Source organism: Pseudophryne corroboree, chromosome 4 (assembly GCF_028390025.1).
Source record: "Pseudophryne corroboree isolate aPseCor3 chromosome 4, aPseCor3.hap2, whole genome shotgun sequence".
Taxonomy (NCBI): Eukaryota; Metazoa; Chordata; class Amphibia; order Anura; family Myobatrachidae; genus Pseudophryne; species Pseudophryne corroboree.
This window is the reverse complement of record NC_086447.1, coordinates 74,754,967-74,781,400: the sequence shown is the minus strand read 5'-3', so window position 1 is coordinate 74,781,400 and position 26,434 is coordinate 74,754,967. Positions and strand designations below refer to the sequence as shown.

Genomic DNA, 26,434 nt, shown 5'->3' with positions numbered 1-26,434 from the left:
GCTGCGGGAGTAGCCCAGAGACCCACTATAGCTTGTGCTTGGATCATAAGAGCCATTGCAAAATGGTCAGATAACCTACTGGAGGGTTTAAATTCCTTACCCAAGGGGGAGATTCTTTTACTCCTACACTATATACATGACTCTGCAAGTTTTATGGTTGAGGCCATAAAAGAGTTAGGCTTGCTGAATGCACTCACCATGGCCATGGCAGTGTCAGCACGCAGAGGCCTATGGCTACATCAGTGGACTGCAGCGGATTCCAGAAAAGGTGTAGAAAGCCTACCATTCACAGGTGAGGCCCTCTTTGAAGATGAACTGGATACGTGGATATCCAAGGCTATGGCGGGTAAGTCTACATACATTCCTTCCGCAGCTCATCCACCTAGGAAGACCTACTCGGCTCCTATTCTGCAGTCCTTTCGGATAGCAAAATTTAAAAATAAGACCAAAGGTTCTTCTACAGTCTTCAAAGGTTATAGAAGTAAACCCAAGAAACCAGCGACTGCAGGTTCACAGGAACAGCACTCAGGTTCTGCTTCCTCTAAGCCTTCAGCATGACTGTGGACCGCACTGCCTGGAAGACAGGCAGGTGGGAGCCCGGTTATGAGATTTCAGTCACATCTGGGCGACATCATGCCACGATCCCTGGGTCATAGAGCTTATCACCCACGGTTACAGACTGGAGTTTCAGGAACTCCCACCTCCCAGGTTCTTCAAATCAGGCTTACCAGCTTCTCCAGAGGCAGGTATAATTTTACAGGATGCAATCCAAAAACTGGTATGGACTCAGGTCATTGTCCCAGTTCCGTCTCAGCTGCAGAATAATGGTTATAATTCCAACCTGTTTGTTGTACCGAAGCCGGACGGTTTGGTGAGACCCATTTTAAACCTCAAGTCATTGAAACCGTATTTACGGCTGTTCAAATTCAAGATGGAGTCTCTGAGAGCGGTGATCTCAGGTATGGAGGAAGGGGAATTCTTGGTGTCTCTGGATATCAAAGATGCGTACCTTCATATTCCAATCTGTCCGCCTCATCAGGCTTGTTTAAGGTTTGCATTACAGGACTGTCACTACCAGTTCCAGGCATTGCCATTTGGCCTCTCCACAGCACTGAGGGTGTTCACCAAGGTAATGGCAGAGATGATGTTTCTCCTCCACAAACAGGAAGTGAACATAAATCCGTATCAGGACGACCTGCTGATCAAGGCACCGTCCTGGGAGAGGTTGTTGGACAACATTGACCTATCAACTCGACTACTCCGGCATCACGGGTGGATTCTGAACCTACCAAAATCTCACCTGGAACCAACACGGAGGCTTCCATTCCTGGGGATGATACTGGATACGGAGGCACAGAATGCATCTCTGCATTCCCCTACTGGGGAAGATGGTAGCCGCCTACGAGGTGCTACAGTATGGAAGGTTTCATGCAAGGCCCTTCCAGCTGGATCTGTTGGACAAATGGTCCGGATTGCATCTCCACATGCACCAGAGGATACGTCTGTCACCAAGAGCCAGGGTTTCTCTTCTATGGTGGCTTCAGATTTCTCACCAGACCAAGGGCTGAAGGTTAAAAATTGGATTCTGCTAACCACAGATGCAAGCCTCAGAGGTTGGGGAGCAGTCACCCAGGGGCAATAGTTCCAAGGAAAATGGTCAAGTCAGGAAGCCATTCTTCCAATCAACATTCTGGAGCTACAGGCATCACATCTTCTTCATGATCAAACCATTCAAGTTCAGTCGGACAATGTGATGGCAGTAACGTACATAAACTGACAAGGCGGAACGAAGAGCAGAGCAGCAATGTCAGAGGTGACAAGAATTTTCCTCTGGGCAGAAAGACACGCGGTGGCGTTGTCGCCAATCTTCATTCCAGGAGTAGACAACTGGGAAGCAGACTTCCTTTGCAGGCACGCCCTATACCCAGGAGAGTGGGGCCACCACCCGGAGGTGTTCGGGTGCTTGACACGTCGGTAGAGCATTCCACAAATCAATATGATGGCCTCTCGTCTAAACAAGAAGCTACAGCAGTATTGTTCCAGGTCAAGGGACCCTCAGGCAGTGGCGGTCGATGCTCTGGCATCCCCACGAATCTACCAGATGGTATATGTATTTCCGCCACTGCCGTTGATCCCAAAAATTCTCAAAAGAATAAAAAGGGAAAGGGTTCAAGCAATTCTCATTGCTTCGGACTGGCCAAGACAGGCTTGGTATGCAGATCTACTGGACATGCTCCTGGACGATCCATGGCCTTTACCTCTTTGAGAGGATCTCCTGCCACAGGGGCCATTCGTCTACCAAGACTTACCACGGCTATGTTTAATGGCATGGAGGTTGAGCGTGAAATTCTAGCCCGAAAAGGAATCCTGGATAAGGTTATTTCGTCTTTGATCCAAGCCAGAAAAGGGGTAACGTCTAAGCATTACCACCGTATTTGGAAGAAATACGTCTCTTGGTGCGAGAACAGGAAATTTCCTATGGTGGAATTTCAACTGGGACGTTTTCTGCTTTTTCTGCACTCAGGAGTGGATGTGGGCCTACGCCTAGGCTCCATAAAAGTCTAGATTTCAGCCTTGTCCATTTTCTTCCAAAAACAATTGGCTTCCCTCCCTGAGGTTCAGACGTTCTTGAAGGGTGTTCTGCACATTCAACGCCCTTTGTGCCTCCCACGGCACCTTGGGACCTCAACATGGTGTTGCAGTTCCTCCAATCGGACTGGTTTGAGCCCTTACGGGAGGTGGCCATAAAGTTTCTTACGTGGAAGACCGTTACACTGTTGGTCCTGGCCTCAGCCAGGCGGGTGTCGGAACTGGGGGAATTGTCTCACAAGAGCCCCTGTTTGATTTTTCATGAGGATTGAGCTCAGAACTCATCAGTAATGTCTTCCAAAGGTGGTGTCTGCGTTTCATATAATTTCATATTGTGGTTCCGGTGGTTACCGACACCTCCTCTACCTCAAAGTCCCTAGATGTTGTGAGGGCTTTGAAGGTGTACGTAAAGTGAACAGCTTGTCACAGAAAATCGGACTCGCTGTTTGTTCTTTATGATCCCAATAAAATTGTGTGTCCTGCTTCAAAGCAGACAATTGCACGCTGGATCAGGAGTACTATCCAGCATGCTTATTCCACGGCAGGTTTTACATGTCCAAAATCTGCACAGGCCCACTCTACTAGGTCAGTGGGTTCTTCCTGGGTGGCTGGCCGGGGTGTCTCGGCTTTACAGCTCTGCCGAGCAGCTACTTGGTCGAGTTCTAAAATGTTTGCTAAGTTCTACAAGTTCGATACTTTGGCCGCTAAAGACCTTCAATTTGGTCAATCAGTTCTGCAGGAACCTCAGCACTCTCCCACCCGGTTTGAGAGCTTTGGTACATCCCCATGTTACTAATGTGGACCCCAGTGTCCTCTAGGATGTAAGAGAAAATAGAATTTTTATTACCTACCGGTAAATCCTTTTCTCATAGTCTGTAGAGGATACTGGGAACGCGCCCAGTAGCGGATCTTGCCACGGGCAAGCAGGACTTTTGCCCGGGGCGCCGCCTCTCAGAGGGCGCCGGCACCATTCAGAGGGTGCCGCACCATGGCAAGATCCGCCACTGTGCACCCCGCAGTGCCCCGCTGTGCCCCCCACTTTGAAGGGAACCAGACGCGTAGCTAGACAGGATGACCTTGCTACAGGTTGGGACCTACTGGTTAGGACACAACTCCAGAGAGATCAACAGATGTAAAGTCCTTTTGACATCCCCAATGGCATACTTGCTGTAATGTTCACCAGGGGGTATATTTACTAAGCTCCTGATTTTGACCGATTTGCTGTTTTTTATTCAAAGTGTCATCTCGGGAATTTACTAAACTAAAATCTTAGCAGTGATGAGGGCATTCGTATTTTTTGGGAAGTCAAAGAAAAAAAATACGAATGAATACACCACCGGTCAAATAGGCCTGTTATTTGATACAACTCTGTAATTTACTAAAAATTCTATTTCACAAACACTGCCGGCAATAGCCAAACACTGCCGTGAAAAAATACAAATCGTAAAAAAAAAGCAGTTTTAAAATAGACCTGCTTTTTTTTACCGTGTTTTGATAGGCATGCACGGATCCATGAGATCCGTGCATGTTTATCAGTGGGAATTTTGCAGTCAGTGGTTGAGGTTACTCGCGGTCAACCACTGACCGCAAAGTTCCCACCATTGGATACAATGGAGCGCCTATGCGCTACATTGTATCTCTGCCGTGCGCAGCCTGACCGACAGCTCAGGAGCGCACAGCCAATCAGGAGAGTGCCACGACGTGGCGTTCCCTGATTGTCTGAAGGCACCCTCTTTGACAGGAGTCACGGGAGGTCCCGGCAGTCGGGGAAAGGGGTCCCATGTGTAAAGATGGGGCCCCTTTCAGTGCGTGGTTCGGGTTTGTCTGTTTGCTTTTTTGCCACGTACGTGGATTACAAGTAGAAGAGGACCGATCTACACTGGATTGTGTGAGTATATTTTTATTCACAGGTACCCCGTGGATTCTACATGGAGAATTGGACCGACCCTCGTGTGAACATAGGTAACTATGTATGTATGTATGTAGGTGTGCATGTATGTAATAAAATTTTACTATCACGGTGTGTGTGTGTTCTGTGTTTTGTTGGGTATTTTTTTTTTGTAGTAGTACTACAGGTACCAGCGGGCCTGTTTTTCCACTGCACGCTGGTACTTGTAGTACCAGCTTGCTGGGACTTGTAGTACTGCTGCAGGCACCTATCGCGGGGAAATGTGCACATCTGTGTTGGAAGGTATTAGTATAGGGCCATCTCACTAATTTTTATATCCATTCAAAGCAGACTTACCAGCCACAATATACCTTATCTTTGGTAGACTTTATTATCCATAACTAGTAACGTTTGTGGCTTGCTAATTGTTACAAATGTGACTATCTATGTTTATCGCTGCAACTGTCATATAATAGCTACTAGTTCTCTCTCCCATATAGTGAGTTAGGCTGCCAGATTCAGCTACAATATTGCAGTGTGTATTCTTCCAGACAGACATGGATACATGGGCCCTCATTCCGAGTTGATCGCTCGCAAGGCGAATGTAGCAGAGTTACACACGCTAAGCCTACGCCTACTGGGAGTGTATCTTAGCTTCTTAAAAGTGCGACCGATGTATTCGCAATATTGCGATCACAAACCTCGTAGCAGTTTTAGAGTAGCTTCAGACTTACTCTGCCTGTGCGATCAGTTCAGTGCTTGTCGTTCCTGGTTGACGTCACAAACACACCCAGCGTTCGCTCAGACACTCCCACCGTTTCTCCAGCCACTCCTGCGTTTTTTCCGGAAACGGTAGCGTTTTCAGCCACACGCCCCTAAAACGCCGTGTTTCCGCCCAGTAACACCCATTTCCTGTCAATCACATAACGATCGCCGGAGCGATGAAAAAGCCGTGAGTAAAAATACTTTCTTCATAGTAAAGTTACTTGGCGCAGTCGCAGTGCGAACTTTGCGCATGCGTACTAAGCGGATTTTCACTGCGATGCGATGAAAAAGAACGAGCGAACAACTCGGAATGAGGGCCCTTATTTGGTGTCAGGTTAACCATATGTACTTTGATGTAATTTTGATCTAATCATTGGTACAAGCACTACGGTGATTAACTGTTTAGTTCACACAGTTATCTTAACCTTTGAACAGACATCAATACTTAATTTTCTTTATTATCTTTATTGTGGACTCTCACCAGCGATCCATCGGTAACGGGCATTTGCCTTATACCTTTGCCTAATGCTGGCAGCAGATCCATGCTAATTCCTTTCCCATATGGTCTTTTCATCTTATTTTTTTTCTCTTATTTCCTATGTGAACTCTTATCAGTGATACCAGAGCGATGAGGGTACATATACCCCTACTATCATACCACACTGTAATCGCCCAATTCCGTCTGATCTTGGAAGCAAATCAGTGTGGGCTTGGTCAGTACTGGTGTGGATGACCCCCCAGGAAGTCTAGGTGTAGTAGAGGCTGGAAGCATTTAAAATGCTCGGAGCCTAACGCTGACAGCAGATTCACCTTCTTCATCTAATTTTTCTCCTTTTTTACTTATTTGTACTATTCATTAGTGATGTGCACCGGAATTTTTCGGGTTTTGTGTTTTGGTTTTGGGTTCGGTTCCGCGGCCGTGTTTTGGGTTCGAACGCGTTTTGGCAAAACCTCACCGAATTTTTTTTGTCGGATTCGGGTGTGTTTTGGATTCTGTGGTTTTTTTTTTCAAAAAACCCTAAAAAACAGCTTAAATCATTGAATTTGGGGGTCATTTTGATCCCATAGTATTATTAACCTCAATAACCATAATTTCCACTCATTTTCAGTTTATTCTGAACACCTCCCACCTCACAATATTATTTTTAGTCCTAAAATTTGCACCGAGGTCACTGGATGGCTAAGCTAAGCGACACAAGTGGCTGACACAAACACCTGGCCCATCTAGGAGTGGCACGGCAGTGTCACGCAGGATGGCCCTTCAAAAAAATACTCCCCAAACAGCACATGACACAAAGAAAAAAAGAGGTGCAATGAGGTAGCTGTGTGACTAAGCTCAGCGAACCAAGTGGCCGACACAAACACCTGGCCCATCTAGGAGTGGCACTGCAGTGTCAGACAGGATGGCCCTTATAAAAAATACTCCCCAAACAGCACATGACGCAAAGAAAAAAAGAGGTGCAATGAGGTAGCTGTGTGACTAAGCTAAGCGACCCTAGTGGCCGACAAACACCTGGCCCATCTAGGAGTGGCACTGCAGTGTCACGCAGGATGGCCCTTCAAAAAAATACTCCCCAAACAGCACAGGACGCAAAGAAAAACGAAAGACAAAAGAGGTGCAAGATGGAATTGTCCTTGGGCCCTCCCACCCACCCTTATGTTGTATAAACAGGACATGCACACTTTAACGAACCCATCATTTCAGCGACAGGGTCTGCCACACGACTGTGACTGAAATGACTGGTTGGTTTGGGCCCCCACCAAAAAAGAAGCAATCAATCTCTCCTTGCACAAACTGGCTCTACAGAGGCAAGATGTCCACCTCATCATCATCGTCCGATTCATCACCCCTTTCACTGTGTACATCCCCCTCCTCACAGATTATTAATTCATCCCCACTGCTGAAATCCACCATCTCAGGTCCCCGTGCACTTTCTGGAGGCAATTGTTGCTGGTGAATGTCTCCACGGAGGAATTGATTATAATTCATTTTAATGAACATCATCTTCTCCACATTTTCTGGAAGTAACCTCGTACGCCGATTGCTGACAAGGTGAGCGGCGGCACTAAACACTCTTTCGGAGTACACACTGGAGGGAGGGCAACTTAGGTAGAATAAAGCCAGTTTCTGCAAGGGCCTCCAAATTGGCTCTTTTTCCTGCCAGTATACGTACGGACTGTCTGATGTGCCTACTTGGATGCGGTCACTCATATAATCCTCCACCATTCTTTCAATGGTGACAGAATCATATGCAGTGACAGTAGACGACATGTCAGTAATCGTTGGCAGGTCCTTCAGTCCGGACCAGATGTCAGCACTCGCTCCAGACTGCCCTGCATCACCGCCAGCGGGTGGGTTCGGAATTCTTAGCCTTTTCCTCGCACCCCCAGTTGCGGGAGAATGTGAAGGAGGAGTTGTTGATGGGTCTCGTTCCGCTTGCCGGAAAGAGAGATACAACGTAGGTTTTAAATCTAGGATCGAGCACGGTGGCCAAAATGTAGTGCTCTGATTTCAACAGATTGACCACCCGTGAATCCTGGTTAAGCGAATGAAGGGCTCTATCCACAAGTCTCACATGCCTAGCGGAATCGCTCTGTTTTAGCTCCTCCTTCAATGTCTCCAGCTTCTTCTGCAAAAGCCTGATGAGGGGAATTACCTGACTCAGGCTGGCAGTGTCTGAACTGACTTCACGTGTGGCAAGTTCAAAAGGTTGCAGAACCTTGCACAACGTTGAAATCATTCTCCACTGCGCTTGAGACAGGTGCATTCCACCTCCTTTGCCTATATCGTGGGCAGATGTATAGGCTTGAATGGCCTTTTGCTGCTCCTCCATCCTCTGAAGCATATAGAGGGTTGAATTCCACCTCGTTACCACCTCTTGCTTCAGATGATGGCAGAGCAGGTTCAGGCGTTTTTGGTGGTGCTCCAGACTTCTGTACGCGGTGCCTGTACGCCAAAAGTAGCCCGCAATTCTTCTGACCACCGACAGCATCTCTTGCACGCCCCTGTCGTTTTTTAAATAATTCTGCACCACCAAATTCAAGGTATGTGCAAAACATGGGACGTGCTGGAATTTGCCCAGATGTAATGCACGCACAATATTGCTGGCGTTGTCCGATGCCACAAATCCCCAGGAGAATGGGTAAGCCATTCTGCGATGATCTTCCTCAGTTGCCGTAAGAGGTTTTCAGCTGTGTGCGTATTCTGGAAAGCAGTGATACAAAGCGTAGCCTGCATAGGAAAGAGTTGGCATTTGCGAGATGCTGCTACTGGTGCCGCCACTGCTGTTCTTGCAGTGGGAGGCAATACATCTACCCAGTGGGCTGTCACAGTCATGTAGTCATGAGTCTGCCCTGCTCCACTTGTCCACATGTCCGTGGTTAAGTGGACATTGGGTACAACTGCATTTTTTAGGACACTGGTGAGTCTTTTTCTGAGGTCTGTGTACATTTTCGGTATCGCTTGCCTAGAGAAATGGAACCTAGATGGTATTTGGTACCAGGGACACAGTACCTCAATCAAGTCTATAGTTGGCTCTGAAGTAACGATGTATACCGGAACCACGTTTCTCACCGCCCAGGCTGCCAAGGCCTGAGTTATCCGCTTTGCAGCAGGATGACTGCTGTGATATTTCATCTTCCTCGCAAAGGACTGTTGGACAGTCAATTGCTTACTGGAAGTAGTATAAGTGGTCTTCCGACTTCCCCTCTGGGATGACGATCGACTCCCAGTAGCAACAACAGCAGCGCCAGCAGCAGTAGGCGTTACAATCAAGGATGCATCGGAGGAATCCCAGGCAGGAGAGGACTCGCCAGACTTGCCAGTGACATGGCCTGCAGGACTATTGGCATTCCTGGGTAAGGAGGAAATTGACACTGAGGGAGTTGGTGGTGTGGTTTGCGGGAGCTTGGTTACAAGAGGAAGGGATTTACTGGTCAGTGGACTGCTTCTGCTGTCGCCCAAAGTTTTTGAACTTGTCACTGACTTATGATGAATGCGCTGCAGGTGACGTATAAGGGAGGATGTTCCGAGGTGGTTAACGTCCTTACCCCTACTTATTACAGCTTGACAAAGGCAACACACGGCTTGACACATGTTGTCCGCATTTCTGTTGAAATAATTCCACACCGAAGAGCTGATTTTTTATTTTTGTATTTTGACCAGGCATGTCAATGGCCATATTCCTCCCACGGACAACAGGTGTTTCCCCGGGCGCCTGACTTAAACAAACCACCTCACCATCAGAATCCTCCTTGTCAATTTCCTCCCCAGCGCCAGCAACACCCATATCCTCATCCTGGTGTATTTCAACACTGACATCTTCAATTTGACTATCAGGAACTGGACTGCTGGTGCTCCTTCCAGCACTTGCAGGGGGCGTGAAAATGGTGGTAGGCGCAAGCTCTTCCCGTCCAGTGTTGGGAAGGTCAGGCATCGCAACCGACACAATTGGACTCTCCTTGGGGATTTGTGATTTTGAAGAACGCACAGTTCTTTGCTGTGCTTTTGCCAGCTTAAGTCTTTTCTTTTTTCTAGCGAGAGGCTAAGTGCTTCCATTCTCATGTGAAGCTGAACCACTAGCCATGAACATAGGCCAGGGCCTCAGCCGTTCCTTGCCACTCCGTGTCGTAAATAGCATATTGGCAAGTTTACGCTTCTCCTCAGACGCTTTTAATTTTGATTTTTGGGTCATTTTTTTACTGATCTTTTGTGTTTTGGATTTTACATGCTCTGTACTATGACATTGAGCACCGGCCTTGGCAGACGACGTTCATGGCATTTCATCGTCTCGGCCATGACTAGTGGCAGCAGCTTCAGCACGAGGCGGAAGTGGATCTTGATCTTTCCCTATTTTTTTTAACCTCCACATTTTTGTTCTCCGTATTTTAATGCGCACAACTAAAAGCCACCACAGGTATACAATGTAGATGGATGGATAGTATAGTATTATATTACTTATGGACGACGACTGACGACACAGAGGTAGGTACAGCCGTGGCCTACCGTACTGCTATATATATATATATATATAATATACGGTATAATAATAACGGACCTGGTGGACACTGTCAGCAGACTGCTAAACTAGTATGAAGAAAAAAAAAAGCCACCACAGGAGCGTTTTTCAGGCAGACAAACGTATACTGGACTGGTGGTCACTGTCAGCAAAACTGTGCACTGTACTCCTGCTATAACTGCTCCCCAGTCCCCACAATTAGGCAGTGTGAGCAGTGCACTCAGCACAGATATATCATGCAGCAGTGCAGCACACTGAGCACAGATATGGTGGAGCGTTTTTTTCAGGCAGAGAAACAACGGATTAAACTCACTGGTGGTATTATAATCAAAACCCTGCACTGTACTCCCTAACAGCTGCTCCCCGTCCCCAATCCTCCCCACAATTATAACTAAGTCACTCTTTTCTACTATATCGGAGAGGACGCCAGCCACGTCCTCTCCCTATCAATCTCAATGCACGTTTGAAAATGGCGGCGAACGCGCGGATGCTTATATAGAATCCGAGTCTCGCGAGAATCCGACAGCGGGATGATGACGTTCGGGCACGCTCGGTTTACCCGAGCCACACGGGAGAATCCGAGCACGGCTCGGACCCATGTAAAAAGGCTGAAGTTCGGGGGGGTTCGGTTTAAGAGAAACCGAACCCGCTCATCACTACTATTCATTTGTGTGATCACTCATCATCACCTATTTTCTAGGTCTGATAACTTTTATGTGTACTCCCTTGGCAAATGTACCTATATACACTCATGGTTAAGGTGACCGGCACTGTCTATGGCCAACACTTTTTTGGTCCCCCTATATAGGGTAATATAAGCATTTGCAATAAATAGAGACCAACGGTGTGACAGATTTTTTTAATCTCTATGTCATTTGGGTGTTGTTATGTTCTTGTTGGATACATCTACTGTTTTATGTTAATCATGTATTAATCAATTCTTATGTTTTAATAATTTCAATATTATAGCTGTTTGATTTTCCTTAAGAGTGCACCCACAAAAGAGTCCTCTTTTTTTCTTTGTGTGTAACTGATTTTTTGGTTTATGCATTAAGCATTGTGAGTACTTACAGTATTTATATTAAACCACAGTTAATAAGGGTTTTTCTTCATGTCCTAACTGTACTCATGATCAGCCAGTTTGGCTACTATAAATGCTACATGATGAGTAAGGGAGAAATCTAAGCATTGATGAAATGTGAAACTTTTTTTGACAACCTTTAACCATATGAATGAATTACTCCACACAGAACTTGCATCAACAACTGGCCAAATATTGTTTAGAATGCAGTGTGCTTACTTTGTACATCCTTGTAGTATTTTTAATAAAGCCTCATTTTAATAAAAAAATAGTTTTCCTGTTTAAAATCATAAGGATAATTAAATTAACATAATGGAGAAAACTTTGATATTTGAAATACAGCTTTTGCCTGAAATTGATTACTTTTCACTCAGAAACTTATTGTCACTCCCATTTGACAGATTCGGTGAGGTTCATTTTGTTTCACTGGTTACAGATGTAGATAAGAAATGTCAGTCTTTTATCAGGCAGAACTCCTGTTAGGAATAACAGGAATTATTCTAGTAATACCCATGATCACTATTGTAATTAGCCAATGAAACTTGATAAAAGTTAATCTTTGTTATTACTTGCCTAGTATTAGCACTTTAATTATGCTGAATAAACTCTAAATTATTTATGCTTAATTTATTTTGAAGATTAAATGCTGTGGGAACTTTCACCATGGCAAAGGAAATGGATTGTGTAGCGATGAAGTAGACAGGGCAGAAATAATGGCCAAGAAGAGACTTGCCTACACTCGCCTAACACACTTTCTTAACTCACACAGCTTAGTGGACCCACTTCAGTCAGGATTTCCTGCCCAACACTCCACAGAGACAGCACTGACTAAGGTAGTGAATGATTTGGTCATTGCTAAAGCTAAAGGCCATTACTCACTACTTATTCTCCTTAATGTCTCTGCTGCTTTTGACACTGTTGACCACTATCTTCTCATACAAACACTACAATCCCTAGGTATTCAGGACACAGCCCTGTCTTAGTTCTCATCCTACTTTTCTCTTTCATCCACTAGGGGACACTGGAGTCCTATACAGTAGGGGTGTGAAGCTTGCAACCGGAGGTGTGGCACAATCTAAAATTAGCATTGTCTGCACAGCCGGCTCCTCCCCCTTCACATCCCTTCTCCCTCAGTTTGGAAAATTGTGCCTAGGAGGTAACAGGCACTGAAGGGAGCTTCTGCTCCTTGAACATTTTTTTTTTTTTCTTTATACTGACCCAATCCCTCCTAACTAAAGGGAGGGTGCAGGTTTCAAAAGAAAAGATGGTAAATGCCCGATCCCACCTAAATGAAAGGGGGTGCAGGCTTTACCAGATGAAAAGGCTGCATCCCCCTAATAAAAGGGGGACAAAGTTCAGGAGTGGAGACAAGGATTCCGACTGAATAGAGACTAAGATCCCAGTGAAAGGGTTCGGTATCTCTATCTGAAGATTCTCTTCTAACAGTGAGTAGACGGCTGAGCCGAGAAAAATAATATCCTTATTAGAGAAGAGTAGCTGGAGCCGAGCCAACCTGTTAAAAAGGGGAGAGACAAGGACCCTGATTGAAAGGGTCGGCAACTCTCCTAAGCAGCACAGTGAGTTGATTTACAGGCAGCATTTTTAAATAGACACTGTTAGACAGACAGTCCGTACAGACACTGCCTCTAAGGATAGTGAGCACTATGAGGGGGCAGCTACATGGAAGGCTCTATTGCAGGCTGAGCACAGACACTATTTTTTAGAGATGTGTCTTACATTTTTTCAGTTGTGGCCAATTTGGCGTTTAGAAATAGGCGCCCACCTGTAGTTAGAAAATCTCTGAGGAGATTCTTCAGCTACCAATCACTGTCAAGCAGATTGAAACATTGTATTAAATTCAGTACAGCCTGAGATTAATTTACATATGGCTGGTGTGGCTACAGAAACCCTTTGCTGCTGCTAAATCTTTGTATAAAGAATGATGTGGTTTTCTTTTCCCTCCAAAGGATTCTACTGAAAAATATCCTGAGGAAGAGGAGCAACAGAAGTATAATCCAGTCAAGCCAAGCTGTTCTAACAGTTGGTGCTGTGAGGATTGCAGACACCAGGCTGGTTTAAAAAAATAAAAAAAATAATAAATATATATATTTCTCCTATAATGTAGGCTTAGTTCCAGCTGTGTGTCTAAACCAGTTTCACTTGCTCGCTATATCCCTGCGGTCTTTCTCTTCCTACTTACATAGGGTGAAAGCACTGCTGACTGTTGATGAAGTATATGTTAAACAGGTCAAAAGCACCAACCAAGACCACAAAGAAGCAATAATGCCAAGGAGGTGAGCGATTTATGTTTAGGAATGGACACTCAACCTGGGAGTAGTGGTCAGTCGGCATCAAGTTGGCGGAATACCGCAAGCACATTTAGAATGGGCAGCAGGGTTTACCAAAAATATGGACTAATATTTCAGTAGAATGACTCTGCCCGCACATGCAGAAAAGACTGTGTTGGGCAGCAAAGAGATCACTCCCAACCCTACATGAAGAGTAAGGGGGTCTTGTAATTGATGATGAAGAAGGTGAGGCAGTAGAGGCGATACTGAACACCAGTCCGTAAGAGGAGGACTCTGAGGTTAAGGGATTAGATTCTCTTAGCAAGCTGTAAAAGGTCCTTAACCTCAATGAGGTAGAAGTTAAGAAACTGGAAGGTTTTGATTTATTTCAGTCAAGAACCACGAGGAGCGGATTTTCCAATTCCTCAGTCCCTCCATGTTCAAAGGGAGAAGCTTGGAAGCTTGGAAGCAGCCTGATAAGTGCTTCCAAAAATTCCAAAGAAGTTCGAGGCCGATTACCCACTACATGTATAGGTGGGAGGTTCCGCAGATGGTGGTTGCCTCCCTGGCTAGACTGTCAAGTAGAAAGACAATCTTGCCGATACCAAACATAACTATTTTAAAGGAGGCGTCCGATCGCAAGGTAGACAAGAATTTATTTTTTGTAGCTGCTACGACACACAGACCTACTATTGTTGGTGCCTTAATCACCAAGGCTATTATAGCATGGTCTGGTCGTATTGTTCAGGCTGTAGAGAAAGATACAGCAGGAGTAAATAGTTAGACTAGCGGAGCACATTGGTGAGTCGACTACTTACAATTGCCAGACCGTAAAGGGATGCTACCAGAATTGCATCATACTTCTCTACGTCAGCCATATCAGAAATAAGGATTCTGTGGCTCAGAGACCGGAAAATCTTTATAGCTGCAAGGTCATCACACAGACCTATGAGGTCCGTGCTTTGGAAAAATAGTTCGGGCATAACAGGCATGAGGAGGTCTCCCAAGGAGGGGACGTTTTAAGGGGTCTATAATTAGACAAGTGGATTTCACAAACAGGGGGAAAAAATCCTCTTTTCTGCGTACCACGTTTCATAAAGCTACGCAAATAGGCAGAAATTACTCTGGTCCAGTATTTAGGTCCTTTCGTGCTAGAGAAGAGGTTTTCGCATTCAGGCGCGTGAACACAAAGATCATTCTCAGTGCACAGTCCAGAAACAGGTCTCTAAGACAAGCTCACTTTGGGCGTTCTATGATAGGCGCAGGTTTTGAAAGGTTTCGGGACACCTGGGCCGAGACTTTGTCAAATAACGGGATTCAACAGAATCCAACAGGGTTGCCTCGGTGCCCACAGAAAGCAAAAGCCCTACTGATAGCGATCCAAAAATTGCTACAGTCAGAAGTCATTACTCCAGTTCCCGCCTCTCAAAGAGGAACGGGGTTCTATTCCAATCTTTTTGTCGTACCAAAGCTGGACCGTCCCGGTCAGACCGATACTAAATTTAACAGCTTTAAACCGATTTTCTATGGGTCTACAAATTCAAGATGAAATCAATTCAATCGGTCATTGCAGGTTTAGAACGAGACGAGTTCATGGTATCCATGGACATAAAGGATGCATACCTCCATGTCCCGATTTGGTCTCCTCATCAAGCTTACTTAAGGTTTGCACTAGTGAAGGATCACTACCAGTTCAGAGCCCTACCATTCTGTCTATCGTCAGCCCCGAGAATCTTTACGAAGATCATGGCGATAATGGTTGCAGGATTGAGACTGTTGGGGGTCACGATAATACCTTATCTAGACGATCTATTGATCAAGGCCTCCTCTCAGGAACAGCTGATAAAGGATGCTCGGACATTTCGCCAATTTCTCATTCGACATGGGTGGATTGTGAACTTTCAGAAATCCAATCTCATACCGACTCAACGGATTCAGTTCCTCGGTCTCATCTTGGACATGGTAAAATTGAGTCTTCCTACCAGACCACAAGAACCAGAACCTACAGAGGTTAGTCGCTCAGGTACTACGGACACAGACAGTTTCTCTATACCTCTATGGGCAACTTCTCGGGAAGATGGTGGCGTCGTTCGAAGCTCTACAGTACGGCAGACTTCATTCCCGACCATTCCAGATGACCCTCATTGGTCAGGGAGCAGGTTCACACTGGCTTCTACATCGAAGAATCCGACTTCTACCGCGCATACGAACCTCCTTGATTTGGTGGTCGTTGCACAAGAATCTCGCAGCAGGCAAGAGATTCGGCATTTGGGATTGGAGGATCCGGACAACGGACGCCAGTCTCAGAGGTTGGGGTGCCGTCCTAGAGGAACATCAGTTTCAGGGCAGATGGACGTTACAGGAGAGCAGTCTACCCATAAACATTCTAGAACTGAGAGCGGTTTACAATGCGCTTCTCTTAGCCGAAGACCTAGTCATGGGTCAACACTTAGAGATACAGACGGACAATGTCACGGCTTACATAAACAGTCAGGGAGGACCAAAGAGCAGAAAGGTGAAACGTCATCCTCTCAGCTGTGTTCATTCCAGGTGTGGAGAACTGGGAAGCGGATTATCTCAGTCGCCAGGACATGCATCTGGGAGAGTGGTGCCTACATCCACAGATTTTCGACATGGTGGTGAGGAGATGGGGCCTACCTCAAGTGGACCTCATGGCGTCTCGGCAAAACCATCAGCTGCCCAGATATATGTCCAGGACAAGAGATCCAGCAGCAAAAGGAGTGGACACATTAACATTTCCTTGGTGTTACAGGAGGGTTTACATTTTTCCACCCTTCCCCCTCATACCCAAGGTTCTGATAAGGATGAAACAAGAGAGAGTGTGGGCGATTCTAATCGCACCAGATTGGCCCCGCAGGAGTTGGTATTCAGACCTACAAAGGTTACTCGCGGAAGATCCTTGGTGGTTATCTCAGAGAGAGGACCTACTGTCAGGGATCGTTCCACCACCCAGACCTGAACAGGCTGCGTTTAACGGCGTGGCTATTGAAACCCGGATCTTAAGGAACAGAGGAATACCAAGACCGGCAATTTCTATGATGATTGCCGCTAGGAAGCCGGTCACAGCCATGCACTACTACAGGATTTGGAAGAGGTACATGGACTGGTGTCAAGAACGTCAGTGGAATTCGGTAAACTTCCATTTATCCAGACTTCTACTCTTCCTTCAGGCCGGTCTAGTTTTAGAACTGAGGCTGGGCTCTCTGAAGGTTCAAATTTTGTCTCTCTCTATCCTATTCAACAGCGGTAAGCGTCCTTGCCAGAGGTTCAAACCTTTTTACAGGGGGTTCTGAGAATGCAGCCCCCTTTTCGTCCTCCTATTGCACCATGGGACTTAAATTTGGTGTTGGAATTTTTGAAATCTACTTTTGAGCCGTTAGCAAGAACAGACCTGTGATATCTCTCTTGGAAGGTCACGTTATTGCTTGCCTTGGCTTCAGCCAGGCGGGTTTCTGAGTTGGGAGCCTTATCGTGTATGAGCCCCTTTTTATCTTTTCATGAGGATAGGGCTGAACTCCGTACAAGAGCGGATTTCCTGCCTAAAGTTGTTTCAGGGTTTCACGTAAACCAGCCATTTGTGGTCCCATCTTTCCAGGGTCTCGCAGATGGGGACGTGTTCTTGGATGTTGTCCGAGCTTTACGGGTATACGTACAAGTTATGTCATCCTTCAGAAAGTCTGACCATTTGTTTTTTCTTTATGATGGGCCTAAGAAGGGTTGGCCAGCATCTAAGCAGTCTTTGTCCAGATGGATTCGACTTGCCATTCGGCAAGCTTATATTTCCTGTGGCAAACAGGTTCCAGTTCAGACGGGTGCTCATACCACCCGATTAGTGGGTGCCTCATGGGCGGCGTCCAGAGGTGCTTCCACTGCTCAATTTTGCAGGGCGCCAACGTGGTCTTCAGCCAACACGTTCACAAAATTTTACAAGTTTGATACCTTTGCGTCCGGTGACTCTAAGTTTGGACGTTTAGTTTTGCAGACCACCGACAGCACTACTTTGGGACGTCCCCTACTGTATAGGACTCCAGTGTCCCCTAGTGGATGAAAGAGAAAAGAGGATTTTGGTACTTACCGATAAATCCATTTCTCTGAATCCTCTAGGGGACACTGGACGCCCGCCTCGGTGCTGTCGGCCTGCTGTGTTAAAAGTTCTTGTTTAAACAGTTCGTACAAACAGCGTTGGTTTTTCGGTTAAGAGTTTCTTGGATGCTGTTTGCTATGTTGTACGGTTCGGTTCCTCGCCTGGTGCTCTAGTATCATGTCCTATTCCCTCAGTCAAATTTTCCAAACTGAGGGAGAAGGGATGTGAAGGGGGAGGAGCCGGCTGTGCAGACAATGCTAATTTTAGATTGTGCCACACCTTCGGTTGCAAGCTTCACACCCCTAATGTATAGGACTCCAGTGTCCCCTAGAGGATTCAGAGAAATGGATTTATCGGTAAGTACCAAAATCCTCTTATTTAATTGCTCCTTCAGTGTTCATTTGTCTGATTCCACCTCCTCTTCGCTACCTCTCTTAGTTGGAGTATGCAAGGCTCAGTCTTAGGTCCTCTGCTTTTCTCTAGCTATACCACATCTCTTGGCAAACTAATCAACTCCTTCGGATTTAAGTACCATCTGTATGCAGATGATACTCAAATCTACCTATCCTCCCCAGATTTATCACCATCTGTATTGGGCTGTGTCACGGAATGCATTTCTGCCATTTCATCTTGGATGACATCTCGCCACTTCAAACTTAATATTTCAAAACAGAAATAATTATATTTCCACCAGTCAATAGTATTATTATTATTATTATTATTATTATTATTATTTTTATTGCATTTTATTTATAAGGCACCACAAGTGTTTCGCAGCGCTGTACAAAGGACAGTACAGGGAGACAAACTTAGCATTACAGTAAATAAATAACAAAAATAGAGTACAGGTAACAATGAGCACCACAATTCTCCACTACGATGGATGCAGAACAGTATGGGACTGTCAGTCTCAAATTAATGTAGAAAAATGGTGGATGCGGAGGCCAGGAGAAATCTCCTATATATTCTCCCAGATTTGTCACTCTGTGACTGTGTGGCTAACGCTGGGGGGAGTCACAGCAATGGGCGAAGACAGCATCTACAGGGAGATACACCAGTGCCAGCAGCAGACACAGTCACAGAGTAACAGATCAGGGAGAATATGTAGGCGATAGGGAGGTGACCATGGTACATGGCTGGCCAAGGGACGCTAGCTCATGTACCCCTATACCGCTCAGGCTGCCCGCCAAGGATGGACCTGTCACCTGCGCACGTAGGTCTGTGAGACGCCGGAGGGAGGTTGGGTGAGATGCGCATGCGCCAGCGACACCACACAGCTCACAGTGACCACGGCGGAGAGGAGCCACAACAGGACAATATACCGAACTTGGGAGCAGGGACCTGCGCTGGTCAGGAGGAGAAGAACTATTTCAACAGCATGAAAAGGTTAGTGCGTCAAACTCATCAAGTCACTGTTGCCAGAGTCTCAAACAATGACTCTGAACCTCTAAGCACACTATTTGACTGTCCACACCCTGCTGCGCCTATTACCCATCTCCTCCACCAACCTCAACACTGACCCACACATAACTCACCCACCTGATGCACCCACCCACACACCCCTACCCCACCCACAGCACCTGCACCTCACACCGCGGCAACACCCTCACACCTGCCCCTCCACCAAACACCACTCATCCGCAGCACCACTCCTGCCACCCCTTTAACAACACGAACAGTCACGCTCCATACCCAAATCCCAGCCCACCCAAATTCCCCGCCCCATCCCCAACAAACACCCACCTGCAACACCACCTCAACCCCGACCGCAACACTGTTCACACCATCGCAAGGGCCTACGCACCCAAGGGCGTGCAAGGGTTAAGAGGGCGTAGCCCCTTTCGACGGTGTGAAGAGCGCCCTTATGGTGCGATGATCACCTAGTATGAATAAATGAGTCTTGAATTATGATGAGAAAGAATATGAATACAAATAACAAATGTGTTGCTTCAGTAAATGCAGTATGTTCATGCTGTGACCCAAGCTGTCACATAGGCTCAGTGCCTTGCTGTTGAGCTTTTGTAAGGTAGGTATATACTGTACATGGGTCACGCAGAGTTACAATAGCTATTAGCACAGCACACTGTCATTAAAAGGGTTCCTCTACCAACAGCACCTAGCATTCCCATGGGGTCTCCCATCCAAGTACTGACCAGGCCCAACACTGCATAGCTTCCAAGATCAGATGAGATAAGGCATATTCATTGTAATATGGCTGTAGGTATATAGTCCTACTGCGTGAGTGCAATCCAACGACAGAGTATAAGTGTACGTACTGCACAACAGTATGCTATCCTGAACAAGTGCAACCCAAATGCGCATCACAATCGGACGTTCCTCAAGCAATGATTCATTTCAAAGATATCGCATCCGATAGGCATTCAGGCAAGTTAAATTATATATCATGAAAAATTGGATACATACATTGTATTACTTCACTCTGGGGGCGTACGGTCTGCCTCGGGGACTCTTTCAGCACTGCCAGCTCCCTCTAAGTGACAGGGGCCGAGTGCTGTAGGATAACATCACACTGCCGCACCGTCTTGTCATTACGGGGGAGTTGGCATTTTGGCGTCACCCCTGTGGAAGTGTGACACCCAGGTGTGCCCCACATCCCCCTTGTGACATCTGTGGAGATATTTTTTTCTATACATAATCATTTGGATTTCCTTCAGATTTTCCATTTTCATCCCACAGTTCAAATGCAGACATGTAAATTGGCTTTGATCAGTGTAGGTAATTAAAATATGTTGTTAGCACCACCAGGGAAGGGGTTGATGACACTGATTATTTATGTCTCATTATACGGCACTGATCAGTAGTTGGTGCTGTATCTATTGTGACCTTTATATATGATGGAAGTATTCTACTACATCACTGTAAAGCTCAATATTTATATGGGGGAATTCAATTAGCCACAATGTTTTCTCATGGCTAATTGATCCCTCCCCCCTCCTTCCTGCCTATTCAATTATCCCCTATAAACTGGCACTAGCCATGGCTTTTCCCAAAAACAGCCCAGTCAGAACACACAGGTTTTACTGTCAGAGAAGCATCAGGAAAAATTTCAAAAACTGAAGTTTTTCGCTCCCAATGTTTTTCTCCTGTAATTGAATTCCCCACATAGTATAAAAGGTTTGACATTACAGATTCCAGAAATTACTTCTTTTCCATGCTAGTTGCATGCTAGTACTGTACATCTTTAGCAAGTAAAAGAAAAAATAAATAAAAAAACACATTTGACATTGATTCTGCAAAATGAAATTATAGACTTTCTTAAAGATGTCCCTGATACGGCAACTCTGCCGGGATAACACTCTGCAACCGTGCCAAGCTAAGGTATGAACTGGTTGTTACAGGAAAGTAGAACCATACAGTATGGAAACAGCAAAATCCATTGAAACTGAAAAATGCGAATAACTTACCCTGACCACAGGACTTCCCAGGAGTCTTAGATTTTCATTAATTAGGTTCATGAGCTGCACTATGGTTGGATCATCATATTCATATCGATGACTGATTAGTACAGACACAATGATATTGGCTACAGCAGCATTCATGATGGTCAAATGATCAAAGGGTTTTCCTAGAAATGGAAAAAAAGAAAAAACAGCAATATTTATAGAAATAAAAATGTATATATCTGTTACTAAAACAGGTGAAATGCTATGCAGGCAGGACAAACATTTTATAAAGATTATGCTGAAAAAAGTTTGAGGATTCAGACTATACTGTACATCCTTACAGCCTTTAAGATTTTTGTAACAAAAAAGTGGGTATATTTACTAAGCGACCAGAGTGGTCCTATAGAGCAGTTGAAACTCCCCCTCCCCCAGCAGCACCAAATAAATAAAGGGACTCGGCGTGCTGCAAAAAGGAGTGTGGACTAGAAAGGGTGTGGTATCAAAAAGAAATGGGCCTGGTCACACAATAGTATCCCCAATTCACGTTACGCCGCACAGTAATACAATCTTATTCGCGTTACACCTGTAGTGTCTCTTATTCATGCTATGAAACACAGCAGTTCTCCTTTTACACAACACCCACATTAGTGCCCCTTATATACAATGCCACTAATACACATAATGCCCACAGCAGTAGTGCCCCTTATACAATGCCAACAGCAGTAGTGCCCCTTATGCAAATCCCACTGTAGTGGTAGTGCCCCTTATGCAAAGCCCACAGGGGCAGTGCCCCTTATGCAGAGCCCATAGTAGTGGTGCCCCTTATGCAATGCCCCTTATGTCCCCAGGAGGGATGCCCTTTATGCACTGCCCCCTTAGTAGTGCCCCCAGTAGTAATGCCTCCTGTAGTAATGCCCCCAGTAGTAATGTCTCCTGTAGTAATGCGAGATCTGGAAACCGGAGCTCAGGAGTAAACTCCTGCCTCCGGCTGCCGCTGTGGGGATGGAGCCGGCCGCTCACTGGTAACAAAATCTCAGTGGAAGCCCGGCATCTCCCTGCGTGCTGGGCTGACATTCTGGATTAGATGGGATGGACTAGGAGGAACTGGTTCCGTCTCCAAATGGAACTGACAGGAGACAGTTCTGCCTCACTTTAACCCCTGTAAACAGGTTTAGCTTTTTTTAGGTTTTCCAGATATTTTGCAAACCCCAGATTCAGGGATGTATCCATAACACCCTATGGTAGCTACACCCTGTATATAACACATGTAACTGACAGGGAAGGTGGCCCCTCTCAGGTCTGGGCCCCATAGCAGCTGTACTCTATGACTCCATGCACCTATGGTAGCTACGCCCTTGGCCAGATTTACTGAAGCACAAACCACCCAGAAACGACTTAGAAGCAAGACTTTAGAGTACAATGAAGTGTTGGTGCCACATTGTAGTTAAAACATTGGTTCTTCATAACAGTAGTATAGAGACCCCAAATTTACAAAGCAGTTTCATAAACCACCATCAAATTAACCTTAAACCACCAATAACAGATCCCAGACCACTTTTGTCCATGAAGCATCCATGTACTTGGCCAAAAAAAAATAAAAAAAATGAAGCAGCTACCTACAGGAGCCCGATGCAGCAGAGATGTCACTTGAGAACACTCTCATAGACATGAATGGGGCTACTCTGACTGTTCACATTGCATTTACTCCTGTGGCTCTTACCTATCAGCCCAAGGCTGGTTGTCCTAAAATGGGAATTAGGGTGGCCAAACCTGGGCCATTTTTGCAATCCCAGGTATCGGGATTGAAAAATGGTCAATCCCGGGTATCGGAATTGAAAAATGGTCAATCCGGGGAGTCCCAGACCAAAGATTGGCTTGTTTACTGTGTGGCCACCCCACACTGCCCCACACACATAACTCACAATACCACATGGGCGGGAGGGTGGATCACTTCCTCCGGGTGGTACCTATGACTTCATGTCATGTTGTGCAGGTGGATCCGGGAGGAGGGAGCTGGGCAATGTCTGAGCCTCCTGAGGATGCTCAACACTGCCCGACACTGAAAAAACAAGGAGCTTTATAATCCCAGAATCCCGCCGATCCTGAGCCCGGGATTGTCCACCCTAGCGGGAATGCACCCAAATTTTGGGGATGATCCCACTTCTATAGGGATTAAAGCCCTAGGCGGACCAGTCTAGGACTAGTTCACATTATGGCAGGGGGACCCCATGCCGGTTGTCTCCTATAGTGTCGTTGTGCCCCCCTCCTCGACGGGTAAAACAGAGTTAGTGTGCGCCTAAAGCGCGCGCCCAAAAATAGGGGCATGGCTTCATAGGGAAGGGGCGTGGTCACAGTTATGCCCCCTGTAGTTATGCCTCCAGTAGTTATGCCCCCGGTAGTTGTGCCCCCTTTAGCTGTGCCCCCTGTAGATTTGCCCCAGTAGCTGTGCCCCCTGTAGCTTTGCCCCCTGTAGCTGTGCTCCCAGTAGTTGTTCCCCCTGTAGCTGTGCCACCTGCAGCTGTGCCCCGAGTAGTTGTGCCACCAGTAGTAGTGCTCCCTGTAGTTGTGCCCCCTAGTAACAATGTTTACAAACACAAAACAAAAACAATACTCACCAGCCCCGTTCCTGCTTCCCGACCGCTGCTGCTGCTGCTCCGTATCTGGCCGCTGCTCCTCTCTATGGGAAAGACATCATGACGTCTCTCCCATAGCGCCACACAGATACTAGAGGTCAATTATGACCTCTAGCGTCTGACAAGGGCACCGGCTGCAGCGGGCGCCCACACAGCCCATGGCACCTGCTGCAACCGGGGAGCAGGGTGCAGGTGGGCGGCGGGCGACTGTGGGGTGACTGCAGCCATACCCGCAGGTCACAGCGCCCCGGGTGCCTGCTCTACTTGCCCGTGCCTAGAACCGCTCCAGCCTTAACCCATTATTTTTTGCCTGTAAAAGACATTGCATTATACTTTAACTCTCGTACTGACCATCTTTCCACTTCCCTTTTATGAAATGTTTTCTACATTGTTTAGATTATAATAAACCCCTGATGAAGTCTGTAGTTGGGTTGAGACAGCGATTTTGTCATTCCTTCAAGGAGGAATAATCATGTCGATTTGTGACTGAAATGAATTGTTATCAACACAAATATTTGTACAAAACATTGTTTATTGTCACTTTGGATACATTGTTATACAGCTTATTTTACTGTATTTTATAAAATAAATAAGTCTAATTCTTATGACTGTTTTATTGTATAAGTAAAAACGTTAGATATACCAAAGAATATCACTAGCTCCCTGGGAAATCTTTTCTTTGCTGTTCATAACCATTATACCCCGTCTAACAGGGGGTATTTTCCCTAAGGTATAGCTTTCTATATCATTAGCGCGAGAAAGGTCTTATATTTCTTCTAATATATATATTTATATATATATTAGAGATGTGCACCGGAATATTTTCGTGTTTCGTGTTTTGGTTTTGGATTCGGATCCGCGGCCGTGTTTTGGATTCGGACGCGTTTTGGCAAAACCTCCCTGAAATTTTTTTGTCGGATTCGGGTGTTTTTTTTCAAACTCCCCTCAAAAACAGCTTAAATCATAGAATTTGGCGGTAATTTTGATCCCATAGTATTATTAACCTCAATAACCATAATTTCCACTCATTTCCAGTCTATTCTGAACACCTCACAATATTATTTTTAGTCCTAAAATTTGCACCGAGGTCGCTGGATGACTAAGCTAAGCAACCCAAGTGGGCGGCACAAACACCTGGCCCATCTAGGAGTGGCACTGCAGTGTCAGACAGGATGGCACTTAATAAAATTAGCCCAAAACATCACATGATGCAGAGATATTTTTTTTTTAAAAAGAGGTGCAAGATGGAATTGTTCTTGGGCCCTCCCACCCACCCTTATGTTGTATAAACATGACATGCACACTTTAACAAACCCATAATTTGAGCCACAGGGTCTGCCACACGACTGTGGCTGAAATGACTAGTTGGTTTGGGCCCCCACCAAAAAAGAAGCAATCTCTCCTTGCACAAACTGGCTCTACAGAGGCAAGATGCCACCTCCTCCTCATTCTCCAATTCCTCACCCCTTTCACTGTGTACATCCCCCTCCTCACAGAGTATTAATTCGTCCCCACTGGAATCCACCATCACAGGTCCCTGTATACTTTCTGGAGACAATTGCTGGTGAATGTCTCTACGGAGGAATTGATTATAATTCATTTTGATGAACATCATCTTCTCCACATTTTGTGGAAGTAACCTCGTACGCTGATTGCTGACAAGGTGACCGGCTGCACTAAACACTCTTTCGAGTACACACAGGAGGGGGGGCAACTTAGGTAAAATAAAGCCAGTTTGTGCAAGGGATTCCAAATTGCCTCTTTGTCCTGTAGTATACGTACGGACTGTCTGACGTGCCTACTTGGATGCGGTCACTCATATAATCCTCCACCATTCTTTCAATGGTGAGAGAATCATATGCAGTGACGGTAGACGACATGTCAGTAATCGTTGGCAGGTCCTTCAGTCCGGACCAGATATCAGCACTCGCTCCAGACTGCCCTGCATCACTGCCGGCGGGTGAGCTCGGAATTCTTAGCCTTTTCCTCGCAGCCCCAGTTGCGGGAGAATGTGAAGGAGGAGCTGTTGACGGGTCACGTTCCGCTTGACTTGACAAGTTTCTCACCAGCAGGTCATTGCACCTCTGCAGACTTGTGTGTGCTGGAAAGAGAGATACAACGTAGGCTTTAAACCTAGGATCGAGCACGGTGGCCAAAATGTAGTGCTCTGATTTCAACAGATAGACCACCCGTGAATCCTGGTTAAGTGAATGAAAGGCTCCATCCACAAGTCCCACATGCCTAGCGGAATCGCTCCGTTTTAGCTCCTCCTTCAATCTCTCCAGCTGCTTCTGCAAAAGCCTAATGAGGGGAATGACCTGACTCAGGCTGGCAGTGTCTGAACTGACTTCACGTGTGGCAAGTTCAAAGGGTTGCAGAACCTTGCACAAAATTGAAATCATTCTCCACTGCGCTTGAGTCAGGTGCATTCCCCCTCCTTTGCCTATATCGTAGGCAGATGTATAGGCTTGAACGGCCTTTTGCTGCTCCTCATCCTCTGAAGCATATAGAGGGTTGAATTCCACCTCGTTGCCACCTCTTGCTTCAGCTGATGGAGGGGCAGGTTCAGGATTGTTTGCTGGTTCTCCAGTCTTCGGCCAGCGGTGGCTGAATGCCGGAAGTGGCCCACAATTCTTCGGGCCACCAACAGCATCTCTTGCACA

At 46.1% G+C, this 26,434-nt stretch overlaps 1 protein-coding gene and 2 pseudogenes across 1 annotated transcript in view; 1 reads left to right on the top strand and 2 right to left on the bottom strand.

Annotated features, from left to right (window-relative positions):
• LOC134908906 (cytochrome P450 2C5-like) overlaps positions 1 to 26,434 on the bottom strand; it is a 216,387-nt gene that overhangs the window by 26,809 nt on the left and 163,144 nt on the right. The window contains exon 7 of the mRNA XM_063915139.1: positions 21,160 to 21,320. Within this exon, the coding sequence (XP_063771209.1) occupies positions 21,160 to 21,320 (161 nt within the window). The remainder of the gene's footprint in view (positions 1 to 21,159; positions 21,321 to 26,434) is intronic.
• LOC134912981 (5S ribosomal RNA) lies at positions 5,887 to 6,004 on the top strand (annotated as a pseudogene).
• On the bottom strand, positions 19,839 to 19,957 carry LOC134912144 (5S ribosomal RNA; annotated as a pseudogene).